Source organism: Schistocerca piceifrons, chromosome 8, assembly GCF_021461385.2.
Source record: "Schistocerca piceifrons isolate TAMUIC-IGC-003096 chromosome 8, iqSchPice1.1, whole genome shotgun sequence".
NCBI lineage: Eukaryota > Metazoa > Arthropoda > Insecta > Orthoptera > Acrididae > Schistocerca > Schistocerca piceifrons.
In genome coordinates, this window is record NC_060145.1 from 339,690,720 (window position 1) to 339,711,541 (window position 20,822).

General features: G+C 43.6%; 1 protein-coding gene across 1 annotated transcript; it reads right to left on the reverse strand.

Moving 5' to 3' along the window:
* Nucleotides 1–256: 256 nt before the first annotated feature.
* LOC124712333 (arylsulfatase B-like) lies at nt 257–20,526 on the reverse strand. Its single transcript, XM_047242627.1, has 9 exons — nt 20,506–20,526; nt 15,657–15,773; nt 13,309–13,468; nt 11,056–11,279; nt 8,120–8,369; nt 7,751–7,899; nt 4,077–4,212; nt 2,002–2,160; nt 257–735 (listed from the first exon to the last, which is right to left on the reverse strand). Exons 2-9 carry the CDS (start codon nt 15,756–15,758, stop codon nt 257–259), a joined length of 1,659 nt encoding a protein of 552 aa, XP_047098583.1. The 5' UTR covers nt 15,759–15,773; nt 20,506–20,526.
* Between the last annotated feature and the right edge of the window lie 296 nt (nt 20,527–20,822).

A 20,822-nucleotide genomic window follows, 5' to 3' on the forward strand; every position in this document is an offset into this window, starting at 1 on the left:
GGAACGCTGGCTAAAGCTTCCTTTTCAGGACCACAGCTGATCATCAGGTTGGTGAAGGAGTATAGGTATTTAAACAACTTAATGAAGGTCTAAACACAGGGGTAGTGGTTGTAGGTCTTGTACTGGAATTGGTATTAAGGTACACATACTGTTGAGTAAAATTCAATAAGTACGATATGTGACAGCCGTTTATTGCTCTTTACATAGCTACATCACACAATTGAGGCAAAGTAAGTGCTGCAAGAGAGAGCGGCCACTACGTGACGACGTTGCACATGGGGTCTGCGTTGTCGGCGATGCAGTCGACCCAGGGCACCCAGGTGTTGTTCCAGCGCTTGGGGTCGGCCAGGTCGGTCTGCGTGACGTTGGCCCCCGGCTGCGGCATCAGCGGCTGCGACAGCGTCTCCAGCCGCTCCAGCAGAGTGTCCACCAGGCCCTCCGGCATGTCGGCGGGAGCGCCGTCGCCCGCCTCGCACGGGTCCTGCCTGATGTTGAAGACGCACCAGCCGCTGCTGCTCGTGATGTTGCACAGTCCGTGGGCGGGCCGCTCCGGGCAGGACACGGTCGCCTCTTCACGCAGCCGCAGCACGTCCCCCGCCTCTGGGGACGCCCCGACCACGCTGGAGAGCGCCTGCCCCACTGGACTGGCCAGCACCTCCTCTGGGCCGTAGGCCGGCGTGAACAGCGGGTCCTCAGCGCCGCTCGCCCCGGCGTAGTAGTCGTTGTTCTGCACACCTGCCGCACCAGCACACCGCTTACAGTTTCGATTCAAACAACTTACAACATTAAATTTCCACTAAATGACCCAAATTCATAGAAACTCCTATTCTTCATACCCTCCCATTCCTCCCACACCTGCCACTCTTTTTCTCACCTCATCAGAAGGCGCAGTGTGCATTAAATTATTTAGATAAATGTAGCCACCCTTCTTTGGCCACTTGTTAGGGCTGCCAGCTGGTGTTGTACCCATGTCACGGAAACCACTACACGATGTGCGAACACCATATGAGTAACCACTTCCTATATTGTACACTTTCCATCTTTAGTACCGTCGACACTGGTTTCCATAGCACAATGCCAGTAGCAACAAAGTAAGAAATGTGCCCCTGCTCTTCAACAATCGAGTATCCATTATTATATCTTACTGTGCCCTGTCGATCCCCAGATTTTTTGGTATATGCTTCCTTGTTCTTCATGGCCAAAATCTGTACAAAAAAATTTACCATCTTATAAATACGTGACAGAATCCTTCCACCTAAATATCTCATCGACCTACCAATTTATCATGGAATAGCCTTAAGACAGCAAATATTTACAAAATTTTTTATCTACGAAATACGATTTCACTGAATATTAATAAAGAATAATATTTACAATACACACGTCAGACTTATACAGGCTGTCGTGGGCGTAAGTGCAGATACTTGCGTTGGTGACTGAGGATTCTGTACTGAACAGCATTACATCAGTATGTACGTCATTTGCACACTAACAATTATAGCTATCACAAGTCGTATCTCTCAGTGGTGGATTGTACCTGCCACAACATGTGGCAAGAGTAATCCATTAATGCTAATTTTCCCCTGGACATCAAGTCAGTTACTGAAGCATGAACACGTGGAAACAAAACGTTAAGTCTATACCGACAGCTGTAGTCCACTTAATGACGTAGTTACAACTGTGCAGAAAAGATGAGGTAGTAAATTATGTGTGGTGTTTGCGGGTATCCTGTTAGATGCAGAGAAAAAACAACCTATACACTGATGTGTTTACACATTTAATGTACCACATATAAAGCTATCTGCAGCTATACTCGTTACACCCTCTATAGATGAACTCTATGCTCATCGCAGACACAAAGTCTGTCACTTAATTGTGCACTGTTCGCTGTGCCATTCCACAACTGCAACTGTTGTGTGACGTGGACTGACCCAGTAGTACAGCGTCTGATGTATTTGATAGGTTCCAGACAACGCTAGTACGGGTCGGGCTGCTACTGACCTTTGACCAGCTTCCAGTCGCCGACGCGGACTGCGCCGTTCTCGGCCACCTCGTCGTAGTTGAGGAGTATCTCCGTGCGCTGGCTGGGCTCTCCAGAGACCAGCCGCGGCCACATGTTCACGCCGTCCAGGTCGTCCGGCAGGTCTGACGCATTACCTCCTGTGAAAACATTAAGAAAAATTGCGTTTAACGAATTACCACTTTTAATACACAATAGACTGTTTGCAATGATACATCATGATTTGACATGAAGGACTTTTGTTTCTAATTGCAAAAATCACAATAGACATCCTTTGTACAAGAGAGTAATGAATGTGCTCGAAAATATCCATTTTATTGCCCCAGGACGATAAGCAGGTGTTGGCCACAGGAAAGGTGCACGGAGTTAGTTTTTTCAAAATGAACGCGAAGTTGGTACTTGTGCTCTGCAGAATAACGCTGCAATACAAATATTGTAAAATTAAATGCAATCGTCACAGTGCTACGTTTCAGAAGTTAACTAAGCCTACTGCAACACTGAACTGCTACGCTCCTTGACGGAAAGTAATAATATCAATAGGGCCATTTTTTTAAAATGACGTGAAATATGACCCATAACCTAATCGCGGTGCACAGCTGTGCCAACTAAATGGCGTGATGGTAAAGATGAAGCACACCGAGAGGGGGAGGAGGAAACAAACCAAAACTTCAAGGGCTGAGAGGATATGTGATGTTATTTCAGCGATTACAAAATCGAATCAAATACACAAACAACTTGGTATCTCAGCCCACCCCTCTATGTGTGATGATGCAACCTCCCCCCTCCACCACTGGTCGGTCTGTATGTAGTTGGGAAGCCTGTTATGAAGATGTTGTATCCACTCATGAGGCAAGATGTCCCACAACTGAACAGCTATTTCAGATATCCTCAATATTGGCACTTACGAGTAGACGTCTTCAGTGGTAGAATACAAGTTCTGTTGGTGCCAGATCTGGGGATCTTGCTGGCCATTTGAGTACCTCAACACACGCAACAGACAAGTGCTGTGTGTGGACGAGCATTGTCCTGCTGCAAAGTGACACTACGATTCTGTCGCATAAGATGTAACAATAAGTATGCAGAATGTCCATGACATACTGTTGCGCCCTCTTGACTACTAGCTGCGACTGTAGTCATAACCAAAGGCCCCCACATCGTGACTCCATAAGTAAAACAGCTGGGCCCTCCAAAACATTGGAAGAATGTTCCTCTACCCAGGTCGCCACCGTATTCACCATCGATGGTCATCGAGGGTAGTGCAGCACCGCGATTCGTTACTGAACATAATTCAACGCCATTCATTAGCAGTCCATGCTTTCTAGTCACCGCACCACTCCATATGCACCCATCTGTTTTGTACTGTTAACAGCAAGCCATGCATAGGACTGTAATTCCCTAGTATGGCTCAAATGAATGGCACAGTAAGACACAGTATGTTGTACAGTGTTAATTCCTTGTTACTGGATGGTAGTTACAGATGTTAAGTGGTTATGATGGTCTTGGTGAGCAATACAGCTATCCTCCCCCTACCCCTTATGGTGGTTAGACATAGTCGACTGATACTTTGTGACGAGTATACTGGCCCTCACATTCGAATGCAGTCCAACATTGGGCCACTGTTATACTCTGGTTACTGCAAAATTTGATCAGTCGGTCAAATAGGCACGCAAAATGAAGCGTGTCTCTAACTCTTGTCAGTGCTCATGAAGCTCTCTCGATTACACGGCGTCTCCATGTGTTTCTCAGTGATCATTCAACGTCCCTCATATACCTTACTACACCTGATGACAACACAATGCTAATGCACTCTGCTGAATATTGTAACTGTCGCAGAGAATTGAAAATCTAATCAGTGATACCTGCTGATGGCGTGTGGCTGTACGAACGTACATTCACATCAGACCATGTCTTCTTGGTACTTCACCTTTTTTTGTCAGACAGTGTTATTAGATGTGAATGCCACTGATGTGTGCACTGCCTGTGACTGTTTCCCTGGCGACCCTCCCAAATGAGCACCCTGCCCCCTCTTCCCAACTCCTCCCTCCCCAGGACGTACCTGCTGCGGCGTACAGCGTGGGCAGCCAGTCCGATATGTGCATCAGCTCGTGGTCCACCCTGGATGTGTTCTGCAGCAGCGGGCTCCACACAGCAGCCACGCCGTGCACTGCGCCTTCCCACAGGCTGTTCTTTATCTGCAAGCAAAACAGCACGACACGTCACAGCACTTCAGACATCATATATCATATTACATATTGTGAATGATTTACATTGTTTAACGGATTAGCTTCAATTTTTCGAGGCCCAACGCATTGGCGAGGGAACTGATATGTAAATTTTTTGACCCTGTTGTGGCAAGTGTGGAGTTGTGCAGATGTAACTGGAAGCTGTACACCTCCTGCAAAACCTCTATGCTACACATCTACAGCTATATACAAATCTATATTAGTACTGTGAAAGCCATCGCATATATGAGGTACACCAGCACAAAGGATACCTGTCCCCTTCAAAAGTTAAAAAGTTTTGACGAAGATCGACTGACTGTACACCCTTGCATATGTCGGATTTCTGTAGTCCCCTTATCGTGAACATAGCGTGATTACTGCGTTGTTGAAGGTGATACACGGTGCGTCTCAGATGAAGTCTTCTAAAACACGTAAAGCTGTGCTGTATGTGGTGCACGGCTTTAATCCAGCATCAACCTTTGCAAACTTTAAAGTGTGTTTGTGGCACTGTTGTATTGAAGTACGGGAAACAGATGCTTTCAGGTTTGTTAGTACTCCATTGTCAGTGGTGGGAAGCAGACAGCACATATGTCACTCACTTCAGAACTGTCAGCCATTTCAGTAGCTAAGTAAAAGTGGCCGATAGAGCACATGTGTTCACGTATGGTAAACGTTTTTTTCCTAGATGCTGAGAATGTCATTGCAATGTCGTGGATGTTTATTTGGTATTTAATCGCACAGCTACACCTAGCTATACAATACTATGAGGGGTAACAAAACTTCAGAGGAACAGGAAACATTCTTAGTGGAATTGAAAGTTGCCATTAAGAAGAGGTGTGCTTGATTGCCCAGTACCAGTTGGCCCGAGTTATGAGGAACTTCTGAGAAAGAGTTACAATTGTAACAAGAAGATGACCTCCACTTGCACGACATAAATACCAATGTAAATCAAATAAAAGATGTTAATCTTTGATTTTGTATAAATTTGTATTTTCTAAAAACCCAATAACTATTACACATTTGAAACCATCTTGCTAAGATGCGTCATCATGTATAATCGTCTCAAGAAATTCTTAGATGTTCTTTCACTCTGCTGTGGCTAATTTCTTAATTATCTTGGTAAACAATCCAGGCGAAAGAATTAAAAAATGGACAGGCAAAAAATATAAAAAGTTCTGTTTACATTACGTAAACTATTCATGTATTCTTTCAGTGAATATACAACTTGCAGGATCAACCGCTCTCCTGTGGAAGTGCCAAATCTAGGTTATTCTTACAACGGCTACTCACTGCAGCTTGTGATAAAGTACACTTCACCCTGAAAGCACTTCTCTATTGATTGGCTGTTATATGAACCACAGTTCATATAAGGGGTAGCTGAGCCAACTCGTAACCGACCGTTATGGACATTCCAAGTGGAACCATCAGCAAGAAACGGAAGCAAAGAGTCCGAGAAGAATGTTCTTGATCTCCTGGAGAACACGCAAGAATGACACTGAAGTGTCAAGATATACGAGGAATACATTTTTTCATGGTCCTATCGGTCGCAAAATTAAAACCACGGAGAAAATCCCACGAAGGTTTGCGCAGATGTGTCGTACAATGTTTCTAGTATGCTAGTCGATGGCGTCATGTCGTACTTTTCAGTTGTGAGTGCATAGTGAGCGCGTAAAAGTACCTAGAACGATGGTGTCACCTGCCAAGTGTGAAACGTATACTGTCATTCGACTGCTAATTACTGAGGGGTTTCGCCTGATTGCATGCAGCCCAGATTACGTGACTGTCATGCGTGACAGCAAAGTGTGGCAATGGTGCCAAAACTTTGAAACGGGACGTACAAACTTCCATGATACATGCGGTCAAGGAAAGAAGCGAGTGTCAACCAATGGTCTTGTCCAGCTATGGATCAAATCGTGTATGAAGTTCAATTCTGAACAAGCGGAGAGGAATGTTGTCATGAGCCGTTGTCCTTCATGACAATGCCCGGCCGCACACGTGATCTGGAACAAAGAAGCTCCTGCAACATTTTCGATGCCAAGTGCTTTGACCACCTACCGTAAACCCCGGACTTCGCTTTCATCTTTTTTCTCACATGAACCGCTGGCTGTAGGGACGACAATTTGGCGCAGAAACTACAGCAGAGAAATGGTGGAAAAAAGCACGGGCGGCTGCTTTCTAAGACGAGGGTACTGACCAGTTGCTACAACGATATGACAAATATCTAAGTCGGAAATTTGTGGTAAGGACTAAGGGACCAAACTGCTGAGGTCATCGGTACCTAGGCTTACTCACTATTCAATATTAAACCGTCTTACGCTAAGGCCAACACACACATCCATGCCCGCGGGAGGACTCGAACCTCCGACGGGGGGAGCCAGCGAACCCTAGACCGTACGGCTACCCCGCGCGGCTTATCTAAGTCGGAGCGGCAACTATGTAGAGAAGTAGTGGAAGGTGTAGCTAAATGTTGCAAATAAAGCATTTTTGATTTTTGTTGTGGTTTTTATTTCGCGACCAATCGGACCTTGAAAAAAAAAATAGCGTTTGTATTTCCGGAAGAATCATCATCAGGAAGAAGAGAATAGCAGGAAGTTTATGCACCCATTGCAAGAGTTTTGTGTTCCTTGTCTGGACTATGAGAACAACTACTACGTATGTTTTACAACAGAAAGCGTGACACTTGTAGCTACCAACTGCAGTTAAACTTCGTAGCGTTATCTTTCGTTAAAACTGCTCCAGTCAATAAGACTTGTCTTCCTACATTATTGCGAGTCCCATCTATTGTATTCGTACTGACAGGTAAGGTAAATGAAAATACCTCCCTCTAGTACGTACCCGAATACAGAATCTCTCCCGACCGGTGTGACTGAGCGATTCTAAGCGCTGCAGTCTGGAACCGCGCGACCGCTACGGTCGCAGGTTCGAATACTGCCTCGGACATGGATGTGTGTGATGTTCTTAGATTAGTTCAGTTTAAGTAGTTCTAAGTTCTAGGGGAGTGATGACCTCAGATGTTAAGTCCCATAGTGCTCAGAGCCATTTGAACCAGACTCTCTGTAGAGAATCGTCTGCTGACAGTTTTAAAGAGCAGTCGACGACCTCCACAAAATGATTCGTTTACAACAGCAGCTGAAACATGAGTTTTAAGTTACTGTCGATGCTTTCACATTTTTGGTCTGGTGTTTACTTGTCCTCAAAGGGTTCAAATGGCTCTGAGCACTATGGGACTTACCATCTCAGGTCATCAGTGCCCTAGACTTAGAACTACTTAAACTAACCTAAGGACATCAGATGCATCCATGCCCGAGGCAGGATTCGAACCTGCGACCGTAACAGCAGCGCGGTTCCGGACAGAGCGCCTAGAACCGCTCGGCCACAGCGGCCGGCTTATTTGTCCTCACAACATTATTTACTAGTAGAAAATGTGGAACTGGCTAACGACTTCTGAAAATGAAGCAAATCATTATCGACTCCAGACTGTACGAGAGTGTAGGAGAAGTCGACTCACGCCTCTGAACGGGAAGTTGGAGCCCCAGTTGACGTCGCTGCCTGCCCCGTTGTCGGCGACGAACACTATGATGGAGTTGTTGAGCATGTCGCGCTCGTGCAGGGCTGCCACCACACGCCCCACCGACTCGTCCATCTTCGCCATCACCGCTGTCAACACAAGAACTCTCCCATATATTATACAATAATGTATAGACAGTAGTGTATATGTATAACAGATAACATCTGATTCATATTAATGCCATCAGCTATGAACAAGACGACGAAGTGCCACGTTGGACACTATTCGTTCCATCCCAGCATCACCGCACTGGTGGTGAAGGTGTTCATAGGAGGACGGAAAGCAGTAACAGAGTGCGACACGGCTCACCTGCGAGTATGCGGCGGTCGGGGTGCGAGATGTAGGAGAAGCTGTTGATGAGGTCCTGCGGGGCGTTGATGAGCTGCGAGTGGTCCCCGGGGTGGCAGGCGAGGTGCGCCAAGTAGAGGAACAGCGGCCGCTCCGTGTCGTGGTCCCGGATCAGCCGCTCCGCCTCCTCGGTGAACACGTCCGTCGCGTACTTGCCGTTGTACTGCCACGCCGTCGTCAGGTTCTCGCGCAGGTCGTACCCGTGGGCACCCTGCCGGGGAAAACGTAATAGCCGTTACATGATTTTCTATCGATAAAGCTCTAGCTCTCATTACACCTTGTACAGTACGTAAGAAGAATAGTCTCTCTTCAAAAGGACCTATACTGAACAGGAACAACTTAATTTATTGTAATGCGAAATGCGACAATCTAATCCTCATTTTCATCACCTAAAGAAGCACTAAATCAGTACGTGCCCATAAACGATAATCACCAAATCTTCTGAACCCCTAGGTGAGTTACTACAAAATCCACGAAACATTTTGTATCTTCAGTTCATACAGTGGCATCGTAGTTGTTCATTCATTTAAGACAGGTAAGATGGGTCATTCAAAGACGATATGTGGAGCGTGGAATTTGTAGTCTGCAACTTTTTGGAGATATTCGAACCTTTTCAGACAAACGTGGCACATATATACCGGAAATGCTAGATCAGATGCATTGACGGTCGTTGTAGAGTAAAGAATGGCTCCTCGGGGCAGTCAGGAAGTCATATTTTTCCTCTGAAGTGAATATTCTGTTACAAGGCTGGTGGTAAGTTTCTGCAGGCTGTCATATCTCCTACCTATCTAGTGTAGTATTACAAAGCTATGTGCAATAGTATCAACTCATCAAATGAGCTGAAAACATAGACTTCTTTCTGGGAAATTGCAGTGCATCAAATAAATAAGAGCATACATAGTACGTCAGTGCGACTAACTCTAGAACATTGTGCCATCATGTAACGACAATGGGGACTGGAAATAATTCAACAACAGATGATAAGACTTTAACACGATTGATAGATAAGGGATATACAGACGGAATTTAATGCGAGTATTTGAAGGAAGGTGACGTAGCTTACCAAATGAGTAAATTTGGGGAACAGGTGTTGAGCAACATTTGGGGCAGTTCATTGTCGTATAACCTGAATAAAGATCACGAGAGTAACATCAGAGATACTACAATAATACTGTGATATATGAACAGTTTCTTTTCCCTCACAGGAACTTGTTATGTTGGTACGACTTTGTTTCCACTATGCTCAGTACAGTAGTTTCCTCGGTACATAACGTTGCAGTGGGGTACAGGTTTTCTGGGAATGATCTTGATACAGATACATGCTGTATCAGATAAGGATGTCAACGACATGTTTTCTACACTGCTGGCAGGCTCAGCTGTATATGTTGTCTCAAAACAGGGTTTGAAGCACAGATATTTCTACACGGTGATTGATGTAATGCTCCATATGTTTGTGATATGCAGGTTGGTCCACTTAAAGGTTTCAGCGCAAATACCTCTGGAACAGCTATAGACACTGAAAACAAACTTTCACGATCATGAGTGGAAGGCAAGGGGCTCACGAAAGTAAATAGTGTTAGACATTCTAAAGCGTAAGCAGCTATTATCTTCAAGGTAAACTTACATTTTTTAAAAAAAGGGGTGCCCCATGTCATTTCTTACGCAATCGATAATTTGAAAAATCATAAAAAGAATGGTCTTGATTTCAACGTAATACGTCAATTACATAACGAGAAATTGCAAAACGAAGATTATGTTTGAAATAAACGAAACGCGAGGCTATTGCACATCCCGAGATGCAAGCGTGAACCCCACGTTGGTCGTAATCATGACGTTCTACGATGCAACATTCTAGTATTGAAGTAGCGATAAATAAAGTATGAACCAACAAACCCTGTCTTTATTTTTCATCGTGGGTGATGGGACCTCTATATTGTTTCCAGTCCATTTAATAAGCAGTGTAAATAGCAATATGTACAGCGTTTGTTGACTCGTAGTACGTCCATCACATCGCGATTACGAGCAATGTGGAGTTCACGCTTGCATCTCGGAATGTCCAACAGCGGTGAGTTTTGTTCATTTCAAACATCAATTTCCCTTTGGAATTTCTCAGGATGTAATTCACGTATCTCGCTGCAACAAAAGCCATTCTTTTTGTGATTTTTTATGTTATTGATTCTATAAGAAACAGTATGGAACGTCCATTAAATAAACATAAGTTTTCGTTGACAATAATATTAGTTAACGTTTTAGAATAAGTCGGTTTTCAATATCTGTAGCTGTTCCAGAGATATTTTTGCTGAAACATTTAACTGGGCACCCAATAGGTTGACGCCAATATATACTTGTTTTATTTTAAAAGATGACTATGTTTTCATAAGACATAGATTGGGAACACCAAATGAACATGTGGTGTTGACAACCACTCTGAAAATTTTGAGGCAGGTACAGGTGTACCTTTATGTTCATCTCATATGTAGCCACTTGGGAAACTGTAACAAGGCACAAATTAAAAATTTACAAGAGTGAAGGCATTCTTAATAAAGCTGCAAGTAAAATTTCCTGAGACTTTATGAGATGATTAAGCCATAGAAATCAATCTCTTGGTCACAGTCTCTTGATACTGATGACTTCTTTTGATCTTGCAGTCATCATCAAATTCAAGGAATATAGCAAAGATGTAAACACGCATAGTCAGTACTGCATGTCATTGTTGTAATCGTTGAATGATGTGATGACTCCAAAACTGAATCTGGCTATAGAATTTAATGAAGTAATTAGTCACCAAGACATTGATTACAATAATTTAGTGCTTTTACACTGACTACCGACCCCTCTGCAGGTCCTAGGGAATTTGTGAGATGAACTGAAGCGCAGAAAAGAAGCCGACTGTTTACCTGGTCTGCAAATATGTAGTCGTAGTAGCCGACGCCGGCGTTCCAGTAGCCGAGGTGGGAGTCGAACCCGCGGTAGGTGGGCGTGTAGACCTTGGAGTAGTGGCCCAGGTGCCACTTGCCGATGGCCCTGGTGACGTAGCCCAGGTCCTTGAGGTACTGCGGCAGGATCTTGCCCTCGGGCAGCGCGTGCACCTCGTCCCCCAGGATCACGTGGCCCTGCATGCCTGCAACAACACGGGGGATCCATTAGCCACAGCGCGCACACATGTAGAGGGCACATGTGTGGAGCAACTCATCTGCTGGGAACGGGAAAACATTTGGTCACCGAAGTTAGTGGGGCTTCACCGATGTAGGAAAACGGATTTCAATGGGCAAATATCGTCGTCAGTTACTGGCGAGATCGAAAGAAGGAGGTAGCTTACAATTTTGCTTCCCACTGAAGCAGAGGTATTAAAAATTGGAAACCAGTTCTCTGTGGTCAAGAATGGCGACTGATATCTCCAAGGGTCTAGTTCAAAGAACAATGCTGTGAGAAATGACAAGAGATCCAAATCAGATGGCCGTTAAGGGTCTGGAAGCCGTTTCTGATCAACACGAGTTCTGTTGCTGGACACAATAGTGTAAAATATTTACACAAGAGATTTTGTCTCGAAAATTCGAGGATTGGAACTTTAGCAGTGGATCTATGTGTTTACAACTTATGTTTCAAAGTTGTATTGGCCTTCTGAGTAGTATTGTGTATACCCCGTTGCCAGCGATTTGGAAGTCGTAGGATATCCTTGGCAGCGCTAGTTGTGTTTATAGTTCGAGTGGAGCGATCTATTGCCCAACGAATTTATGTAACAATTCTAAAACGAATGCCATGAAGTGCATCCTTCAATTTAGAAATGAAATTGCAGTCACGATGGCTTAAGTCCTGGGAGTGCAGTGCTGGTACGGCACACGGCAGATCTAACAGATCAATTACAATTTGCGCCATATGCGTCAAAGAATTATCCTGTAAAATGATGAGTGGGTCCAGCAGAAAGTGCCCTCACTTCTTTCTCTGTGATGGTTGCAGGCTGTGTCGAAAAACTGATCAGCCAAGAGAAAGAAGCGGCGACACTTTCTGCAGGAACCGCCCATCATTTTGCAGGACAATGCTCTGGCGCATATGGTGCAAGTTGTAACTGGTTTGTTCAGTCTACGGGGCTGGAAAGTAGAGTACCATCTATCACACTGCCCAGAATTAAGCTCTTGTGACTTCAGCCTGAATCGTAAACTGAAGGAAGCACTTCATGGTATTCCCTTCAAAACTACTGCACGGATTCGTCAGGGAATAGACCGCTCCACTCGAACTATAAACACAACTAGCGCTGCGAAGGATATTCGGCCGTTGTGGCCGAGTGGTTCTAAGCCCTTTAGTCTAGAACCGCGCGACCGCTGCGTTCGCAGGTTTGAATCTTGCCTCGGGCATGGATGTGTGTGATGTCCTAAGTTCTAAGCTCTATGGGACTGATGACATCAGATGTTAAGTCCGATAGTGCTCAGAGCCATTTGAACCATTTGCTAAGGATATTCCACGACTTCCACAATGGGAAACACGTATCTACTTTGTATAAGTTGTAAATAAGTAGTTGTCACTATCATAGTTGCAATCTTTGTGTGTCTAAACGCCAACATTTTTAACTTACGTTTGATTATATTTGGCCAATGTACTGCGATATTCTTTCCCGATCAGGTGTACAAATATACAAGGATAAGTTTTTAATGTTTTATTCCGGGTTTTCAGTTCGTACATAGTGTGAACAGTTTCCGTCGTCAACTAAGAGGTTGTTTGAAAAATTGTAGACAGAAAACGTTTGTGTTTTGAGCCTGGATTTGAAAGTGATGACAGATGTAAAAGTAAGACCACTCGGCTGTAAGACCGGGATTCTTACTGATTTAATGCAGCAGTAAAGCAACTTCAATCGTGAAGTGTAGTAACCTACAGCTTGAGAGCTGCACTGCAATGAAAAAGGAGGAACGAAAACTTGTGCAGGTATTATCAGAAGAAACCATGCACAAAGCAGGTTAGAAAGTTGGTGAAGGATTTCTATGTATACGTTGTACTCACTGCAATGAAAAAGGAGGAACGAAAACTTGTGCAGGTATTACGAGAAGAAACCATGCACAAAGCAAGTTAGAAAGTTGGTGAAGGATTTCTATGTATACGTTGTACTCACGAGCCGTTATGACGAAGAAGTGCTACTTCCGAGCTGACGTCAGACTCACCCAGTCGGACGGGGTACTTCCCGGTCATGATGGCCGACCGGGACGGCGTGCAGACTGGCTGCACGTAGTGGCCGTTGAGGATCACCCCGTGGTACGCCAGGGCGTCGATGTTGGGCGTGGGCACCTGGTCCGAGCCGTGGAAGCTCACGTCGTTCCAGCCCTGCAACACGTTTTGCTACGTCACACGCATTCTTCGGCTCAATACCACTCGTCTTCACTAGCCGCTTGGGCCTATTCCCCAAACGTAATAAATTTTCGTTTAGAGACTGAAAACAGTGTGTTGTTGAACAAAATATCACAAAATAAAAAGACAAGTTCTCATCTATACTATTACTACACGTTTTAGACGTGACACGTTTGAATGAACTAATCTCCATTGACTACTTCCATTGCCTAAAAAAATGAAATGAATACTTACGCACACACGGAAAAAATATAACGTATAATTATACAAGATTTTGGTAGATTTCTTTCCCTACCCTCTCTGATCTGAAACTCAACTTCATTTGTTACATTTATTTCAAAAGCCTTTTTAAGACCTATTTTCCGGATGGTGCAGGTCGTTTCTTAGCCCACTTGTTCAACTGTTTACTTTTAATTTCTTGACATTAATTTCCTCGGTATACATAGCATCATTTTGCTTTAGAGTTTTAGAATATGAGAAGAGTGTACTTAATTGTTGAATTATATTCATGAACAGTTCTTTTAGCAGGATTTTACTTTCCTCTGTGTTGCTTATTACTCTTCCGTTTTCCTACTCTTTTCCCTATTACTCGAATATGTATTAGATACCTGATTTACGTTGCCGCTCCGTTCCAGTCATCAATTTTCTTCCAACCTTTCTCAAGAAAAGCAGACCTTAGGAACTCATTCAGGTTTTTATATCAGTTCTGGAATTCTTTTGCACTTGATTGGAACTGTACTGTGTTCGGATCACTGCACAGATCGTTATATGTTACCCCTCTTCTCTATAACCTTTCTAATTACTGTTGCCTCATTCGCCTTGCAAGTAATTTTTATTTAATTTCTCAACTGTAAAGTACAAGTCTATGTCTAAGTTTGCGGCTTATTATCGCTCAACCTGATGATTCGACTGCAAAACGTGAGGGCTATTCGCAAAGCTAGGTCCGATCGTTTGCGAAATGGAAACCACAGTGAAAAATCCGATGAACCTTTGAATAGCTTTGTTGGGCAGTGTCTGCAATATGTTCGTCGATTGCGTCACGTCGCTGATTTCACTTCTGAGCGCACTGTGAGCACGTAAATACGCCTAGAACAACAATGTCTCTAGCCAAGTTTGAGTGCCTGTAACAAGTTTCACCTGATTTCGTGCCGATCACACGACGTAATTGTCATGCACTTCCTTGTTCGTGACAATTCTCGCCCACATACTCCAGAGGCAATGAGAACGCTCCTACAGCTCATTCTGCGGAAGGTGTTTGATCATTCACCATACAGCCTAGACTTGGCTCCCGCTGATTTTTGTCTCTGTTCTCATGAACGACTGGCTAAGACGGTAACATTTTGGCACAGACAAAGAGCTGTAGAGTAGCTTAGATAATTGGCGGAAGGCACAGGCGGCTGCCTTCTATGACTATAGTATTGAAGAGTTTGTACAATGCTACGACAAATGTCTCAGTCGGAGCGGTGACGATGTAGAGAGGTAGCTGGAAGGTGCAGCTACCTGTTGTAAGGTAAAAAAATTTAGATTTTCCTTGTGGATTTCGCGGCCGAGCCGACCTTCCTTTCCGAGCAACCCTCGTTGGGACGACTATTGAGTATCCTATGAAGACGTGCAATTATGATGAGAGTTGACCCCTGACACAGAACCCAGCAGTGAGCCAACCTTGTTACTCGGAATGTAGAGAAGGTACGACTGAGTAGTAGATATCAGTCACTTAGAAGCACTAGTTTTAATTGATTCTCTCCTTTGTAAAATCATAGGCTTTGTCACTCATGCAGTGAAGATTGCTGGACGAGCCAACTACACCAACCAGCAGCTGGAGAATCTATAATGAAATGTAAACTCTGCACATGCTGATGGTGAAATCATGGCTCCCATGAAATGAAGTCATTGTGCCAAATAATGTAAAGTTGCCTTGGAGTTACATTTCTCTCTTACAAACGTATAACACCTACTGCAATGAGAAGCAATGAAGTTAGAGACTTTATATCATCAAAAAGTTGTAACATGCCATCTGGTGTCTCGTAATTCTGCAAAAAATTGACGTCAGCAGTTCAAGCCCTGTAACTGACGTATCTGTCAGATGCTCCCTCATGAAATCCTAAGAAACAGGGATGTATAATACTATTTGTCCAGTTGACGGCAGCACAGGACGGCGACTCACCATGTCGTCGGCGACGATGAAGACGATGTTGGGCGGCTTGGCCCCTGCCTGCCCCACGGTGGCCACCAGCCACACACTAGCCACCACCAGCAGCAGTTGCATCCTCCCCAGATGTCTCTGCCAACAGTCAGACAGAGCAGGTGTCAGTACAATGCCTTGTTCTACTGGAAATGTACACTTGGTTGTCATACTAATGAAATTCATTTGTAAGTCTTTCAGAGCCGTGCGACCAGCTTACAACATTCAGCTAGGAAGGTAATTTGCAATGTGTAGCAATCCAGCTCCTGAGTAAGTAGTTATTACTATTAGCCTTCGGCCACACAGTCAGTCTTCTCTAATGTGTTAACAATTTTCCCTGTCTTGAAATGGAAATTCATGTCAGCTGCCATGAGCTTCCACTTAAAAACGTTTTTAACTTGTAAGTAATTTTTGATAACACATTTTCTTAATTTGATTTTGCTTACTGATTATTGGCTTGTAGTAGTGTAGTTATTTGAAACAAGCACTGTTAAATTTGAATATAATGTTTGTCCCTAGGTGCATGACCATGTTGTATCTTTGAACAGTTTTTCACATTTTAAAAACTTTAACTTCAGGAAGAATTTTTGTAACTTCAGAAAAAACTGCAGCACACATAAAGCGAAAGTTGTCATTTCAAAATAAACTTAGATTACAGGGCCGACAGTCCGGAAAGTGTTCCAATTATGAAGCTGTGCTGAGAATTAAAGCCTCCGAACTTTCTATGTGAAAACTATCATAGTTTTTTAAATGAGACAAACGTTATTAACATTCTACCTGTTTATTGTTCACATGTACACATTTGTTCCCCAAAATAGTCAACCTGAAGACGAACGAGATTTCTGGCAGAGTGCAGTGCATCTCTAAAACATACTCCTTACAAGACGTTAGATGCACCCATTCTGCTCCGGCACGGGGAGTCATCATCAAGTAACCACGGCAGTAAATACCGAACTAGTCCAAAAGCGTTGTGATAGAACCGTAGTATATGCGAAAGTAGCAGATCTGCTCAGGGAACGTAACTGTGAATCCTTGGAAGAAACGTAGGTGTATTCTCAATGAAACACATCTCATTTATAGCGAGCTCTTAAGTTCCCACGTTTTTGGATAAGGTAATATGAACCAAAACAAGAAAAAAAGGTGTGGTGAACATGGGCTCTGAAATACCGACCTTAACAACCGTGATCACTTGTTCATCTTCGATACTGTGGAATACATCTTTTTACTGATCAAGTTCACATAGCTCTTGAGCTCTTGTTCATGAGACTTTTTTTTTCGTTTTGGTTCACTCTACCCCCTCCGTAAGTTGCCTACCCTACAGTCTCAGCAGCAACGGTACCAGAGTACCAGTACATGCTAATTCATGGCCAGTCTTCTACATGAGAACCTATTATTCCAATTCAATTAGTTCATGTACTGCTTCGAACATGAATTAACTGAACATAGCACAAAATTATTTTGTGGACTTGAAGACCTCTTCTCTGCGTTGACAGTGCCAAGTTAACGCTTTAGTTCTCTCGTGGGCAATAACCTGCATTAGAATAATCTAACGCGCTTAAAGGTAGTACCCCGGAACACATATAAGCAACGGCCAAATTTACTTTTGGATCAGGTTTATTCATCAGTACTATCACGCTTGTGATTCGATGAAACACTCTGACTTTTTTTTAAGTACCCGTGGTCTAGGGGTAGCGTCTTTGATTCATAATCAAGACGTCTTCGGTCCGGGTTCGATCCCCGCCACTGCCTAAATTTTGATAAATAATCAGCATTGGCGGCCGAAGACTTCCGGCATAAGAAGTCAGCCTCATTCTGCCAACGGCCTTGTCAAAGAGGGCGGAGGAGCGGATAGATGTTCAGGGCGCTCTCTTGTCCTAGGGGTGGGAAATTGCCCCTAAAGGTGGAAGAATCAGCAATGATCAACGACATGAGAATGCAGAAGGCAATGGAAACCACTGCATTAAAGACACGTAACGTGTATCCACAGGACATGTGGCCTGTAATTGAACATGCGTCATGATGATCTCTCCATTGGCAAAAGATTCCGGAATAGTCCCCCATTCGGATCTCCGGGAGGGGACAGCAAAGGGCGAGGTTACCATGAGAAAACGATTGAATAATCAACGAAAGGATAACGTTCTACGAGTCGGGTCGTGGAATGTCAGAAGCTTGAACGTGGCAGGGAAACTAGAAAATCTGAAAAGGGAAATGCAAAGGCTCAATCTAGATAAAGTAGGGGTCAGTGAAGGGAAGTGGAAGGAAGACAAGGATTTCTGGTCAGATGAGTATCGGGTAATATCAACAGCAGCAGAAAATGGTATAACAGGTGTAGGATTCGTTAAGAATAGGAAGATAGGGCAGAGGGTGTGTTACTGTGAACAGTTCAGTGACCGGGTTGTTCTTATCAGAATCGACACGATAGTTCAGGTATACATGCCGACGTCGCAAGCTGAAGATGAACAGATACAGAAAGTGTATGAGGATATTGAAAGGGTAATGCAGTATGTAAAGGGGGACGAAAATCTAATAGTCATGGGCGACTGGAATGCAGTTGTAGGGGAAGGAGTAGAAGAAAAGGTTACTGGAGAATATGGGCTTGGGACATGGAATGAAAGAGGAGAAAGACTAATTGAGTTCTGTAACAAGTTTCAGCTAGTAATAGCGAATACCCAGTTCAAGAATCACAAGAGGAGGAGGTATACTTGGAAAAGGCCGGGAGATCCCGGAAGATTTCAATTAGATTACATCATGGTCAGTAGGCAGTACAGTTGAAGAGGAATGGACATCTCTAAAAAGGGCCATCACAGAAGTTGGGAAGGAAAACATAGGTACAAAGAAGGTAGCTGCGAAGAAACCATGGGTAACAGAAGAAATACATCAGTTGATTGATGAAAGGAGGAAGTACAAACATGTTCCGGGAAAATCAGGAATACAGAAATACTAGTCGCTGAGGAATGAAATAAATAGGAAGTGCAGGGAAGCTAAGACGAAATGGCTGCAGGAAAAATGTGAAGACATCGAAAAAGATATGATTGTCGGAAGGACAGACTCAGCATACAGGAAAGTCAAAACAACCTTTGGTGACATTAAAAGCAACGGTGATAACATTAAGAGTGCAACGGGAATTCCACTGTTAAATGCAGAGGAGAGAGCAGATTGGTGGAAAGAATACATTGAAAGCCTCTATGTGGGTGAAGATTTGTCTGATGTGATAGAAGAAGAAATAGGAGTCGATTTAGAAGAGATGGAGGATCCAGTATTAGAAGGAATTTAAAAGAGCTTTGGAGGTCTTACGGTCAAATAAGGCAGAAGGGATAGATAACATTCCATCAGAATTTCTAAAATCATTGGGGGAAGTGGCAACAAAACGACTGTTCACGTTGGTGTGTAGAATATATGAATCTGGCGACATACCATCTGACTTTCGGAAAAGCATCATCCACACAATTCCGAAGACGGCAAGAGCTGACAAGTGCGAGAATTATCGCACAATCAGCTTAACAGCTCATGCATCGAAGCTGCTTGCAAGAATAATACACAGAAGAATGGAAAAGAAAATTGAGAATGCACTAGGTGACGATCAGTTTGGCTTTAGGAAAAGTAAAGGGACGAGAGAGGCAATTCTGACGTTACGGCTAATAATGGAAGCAAGGCTAAAGAAAAATCAAGACACTTTCAGAGGATTTGTCGACCTGGAAAAAGCGTTCGACAATATAAAATGGTGCAAGCTGTTTGAGATTCTGAAAAAAGTAGGGGTAAGGTATAGGGAGAGACGGGTCACATACAATATGTACAACAACCAAGAGGGAATAATAAGAGTGGACGATCAAGAACGAAGTGCTCGTATTAAGAAGGGTGTAAGACAAGGCTGTAGCCTTTCGCCCCTACTCTTCAATCTGTACATCGAGGAAGCAATGATGGAAATAAAAGAAAGGTTCAGGAGCGGAGTTAAAATACAAGGTGAAAGGATATCAATGATACGATTCGCTGATGACATTACTAACCTGAGTGAAAGTGAAGAAGAATTAAATGATCTGCTGAACGGAATGAACAGTCTAATGAGTACACAGTATGGTTTGAGAGTAAATCGGAAAAAGACGAAGGTAATGAGAAGTAGTAGAAATGAGAACAGCGAGAAACTTAACATCAGGATTGATGGTCACGAAGTCAATGAAGTTAAGGAATTCTGCTACCTAGGCAGTAAAATAACCAATGACGGACGGAGCAAGGAGGACATCAAAAGCAGACTCGCTATGGCAAAAAAAGGCATTTCTGGCCAAGAGAAGTCTACTAATATCAAATGCCAGCCTTAATTTGAGGAAGAAATTTCTGAGGATGTACGTCTGGAGTACAGCATTGTATGGTAGTGAAACATGGACTGTGGGGAAACCGGAACAGAAGAGAATCGAAGCATTTGAGATGTGGTGCTATAGACGAATGTTGAAAATTAGGTGGACTGATAAGGTAAGGAATGAGGAGGTTCTACGCAGAATCGGAGAGGAAAGGAATATGTGGAAAACACTGATAAGGAGAAGGGATAGGATGATAGGACATTTGCTAAGACATGAGGGAATGACTTCCATGATACTATAGGGAGCTGTAGAGGGCAAAAACTGTAGAGGAAGACAGAGATTGGAATACGTCAAGCAAATAATTGAGGACGTAAGTTGCAAGTGCTACTCTGAGATGAAGAGGTTAGCACAGGAAAGGAATTCGTGGCGGGCCGCATATCAAACCAGTCAGTAGACTGATGACCAAAAAACAAAAAAAAATTTGATATAATATACATTGACTGTGAACTACAGAACTGAGAAGCAGCAGAAACACTTACAGCTGACGTCGGTGACCGTAAGATGTGTGCAGGCTACTACAAGCCTATATTGCTCTGTCTGTTTCGCGAAGAAACTTATATACGTCTTATTTACGTAATTATCTTGATTTCAGTATACAGTATTATGAAAGCAATCTTTTGTTACTTTAGATATATGATTTATCGCAGGTGGAACGGAATCTGTTATCACAGATTGTGTAACAAATCGAAGTAATGCCACTGTGCGGAAATGAGGTGTTGTCAGGATGACACACTACATGATTTGGGGACAGCTTTCCCAGGGGTCGGAATGACTTGCGACAGCAAAGCACTGGGCC

Bases quoted from the DNA above. Each gene is read 5' to 3' on its own strand.
- LOC124712333 (XM_047242627.1), bottom strand. From the start codon at position 15,758: ATGCAACTGCTGCTGGTGGTGGCTAGTGTGTGGCTGGTGGCCACCGTG. The intron at 13,469-15,656 runs GTGAGTCGCCGT...AACGTGTTGCAG, and splicing joins TCATCGTCGCCGACGACATG to GGCTGGAACGACGTGAGCTT. The intron at 11,280-13,308 runs GTGAGTCTGACG...GTGTTGTTGCAG, and splicing joins GAAGTACCCCGTCCGACTGG to GCATGCAGGGCCACGTGATC.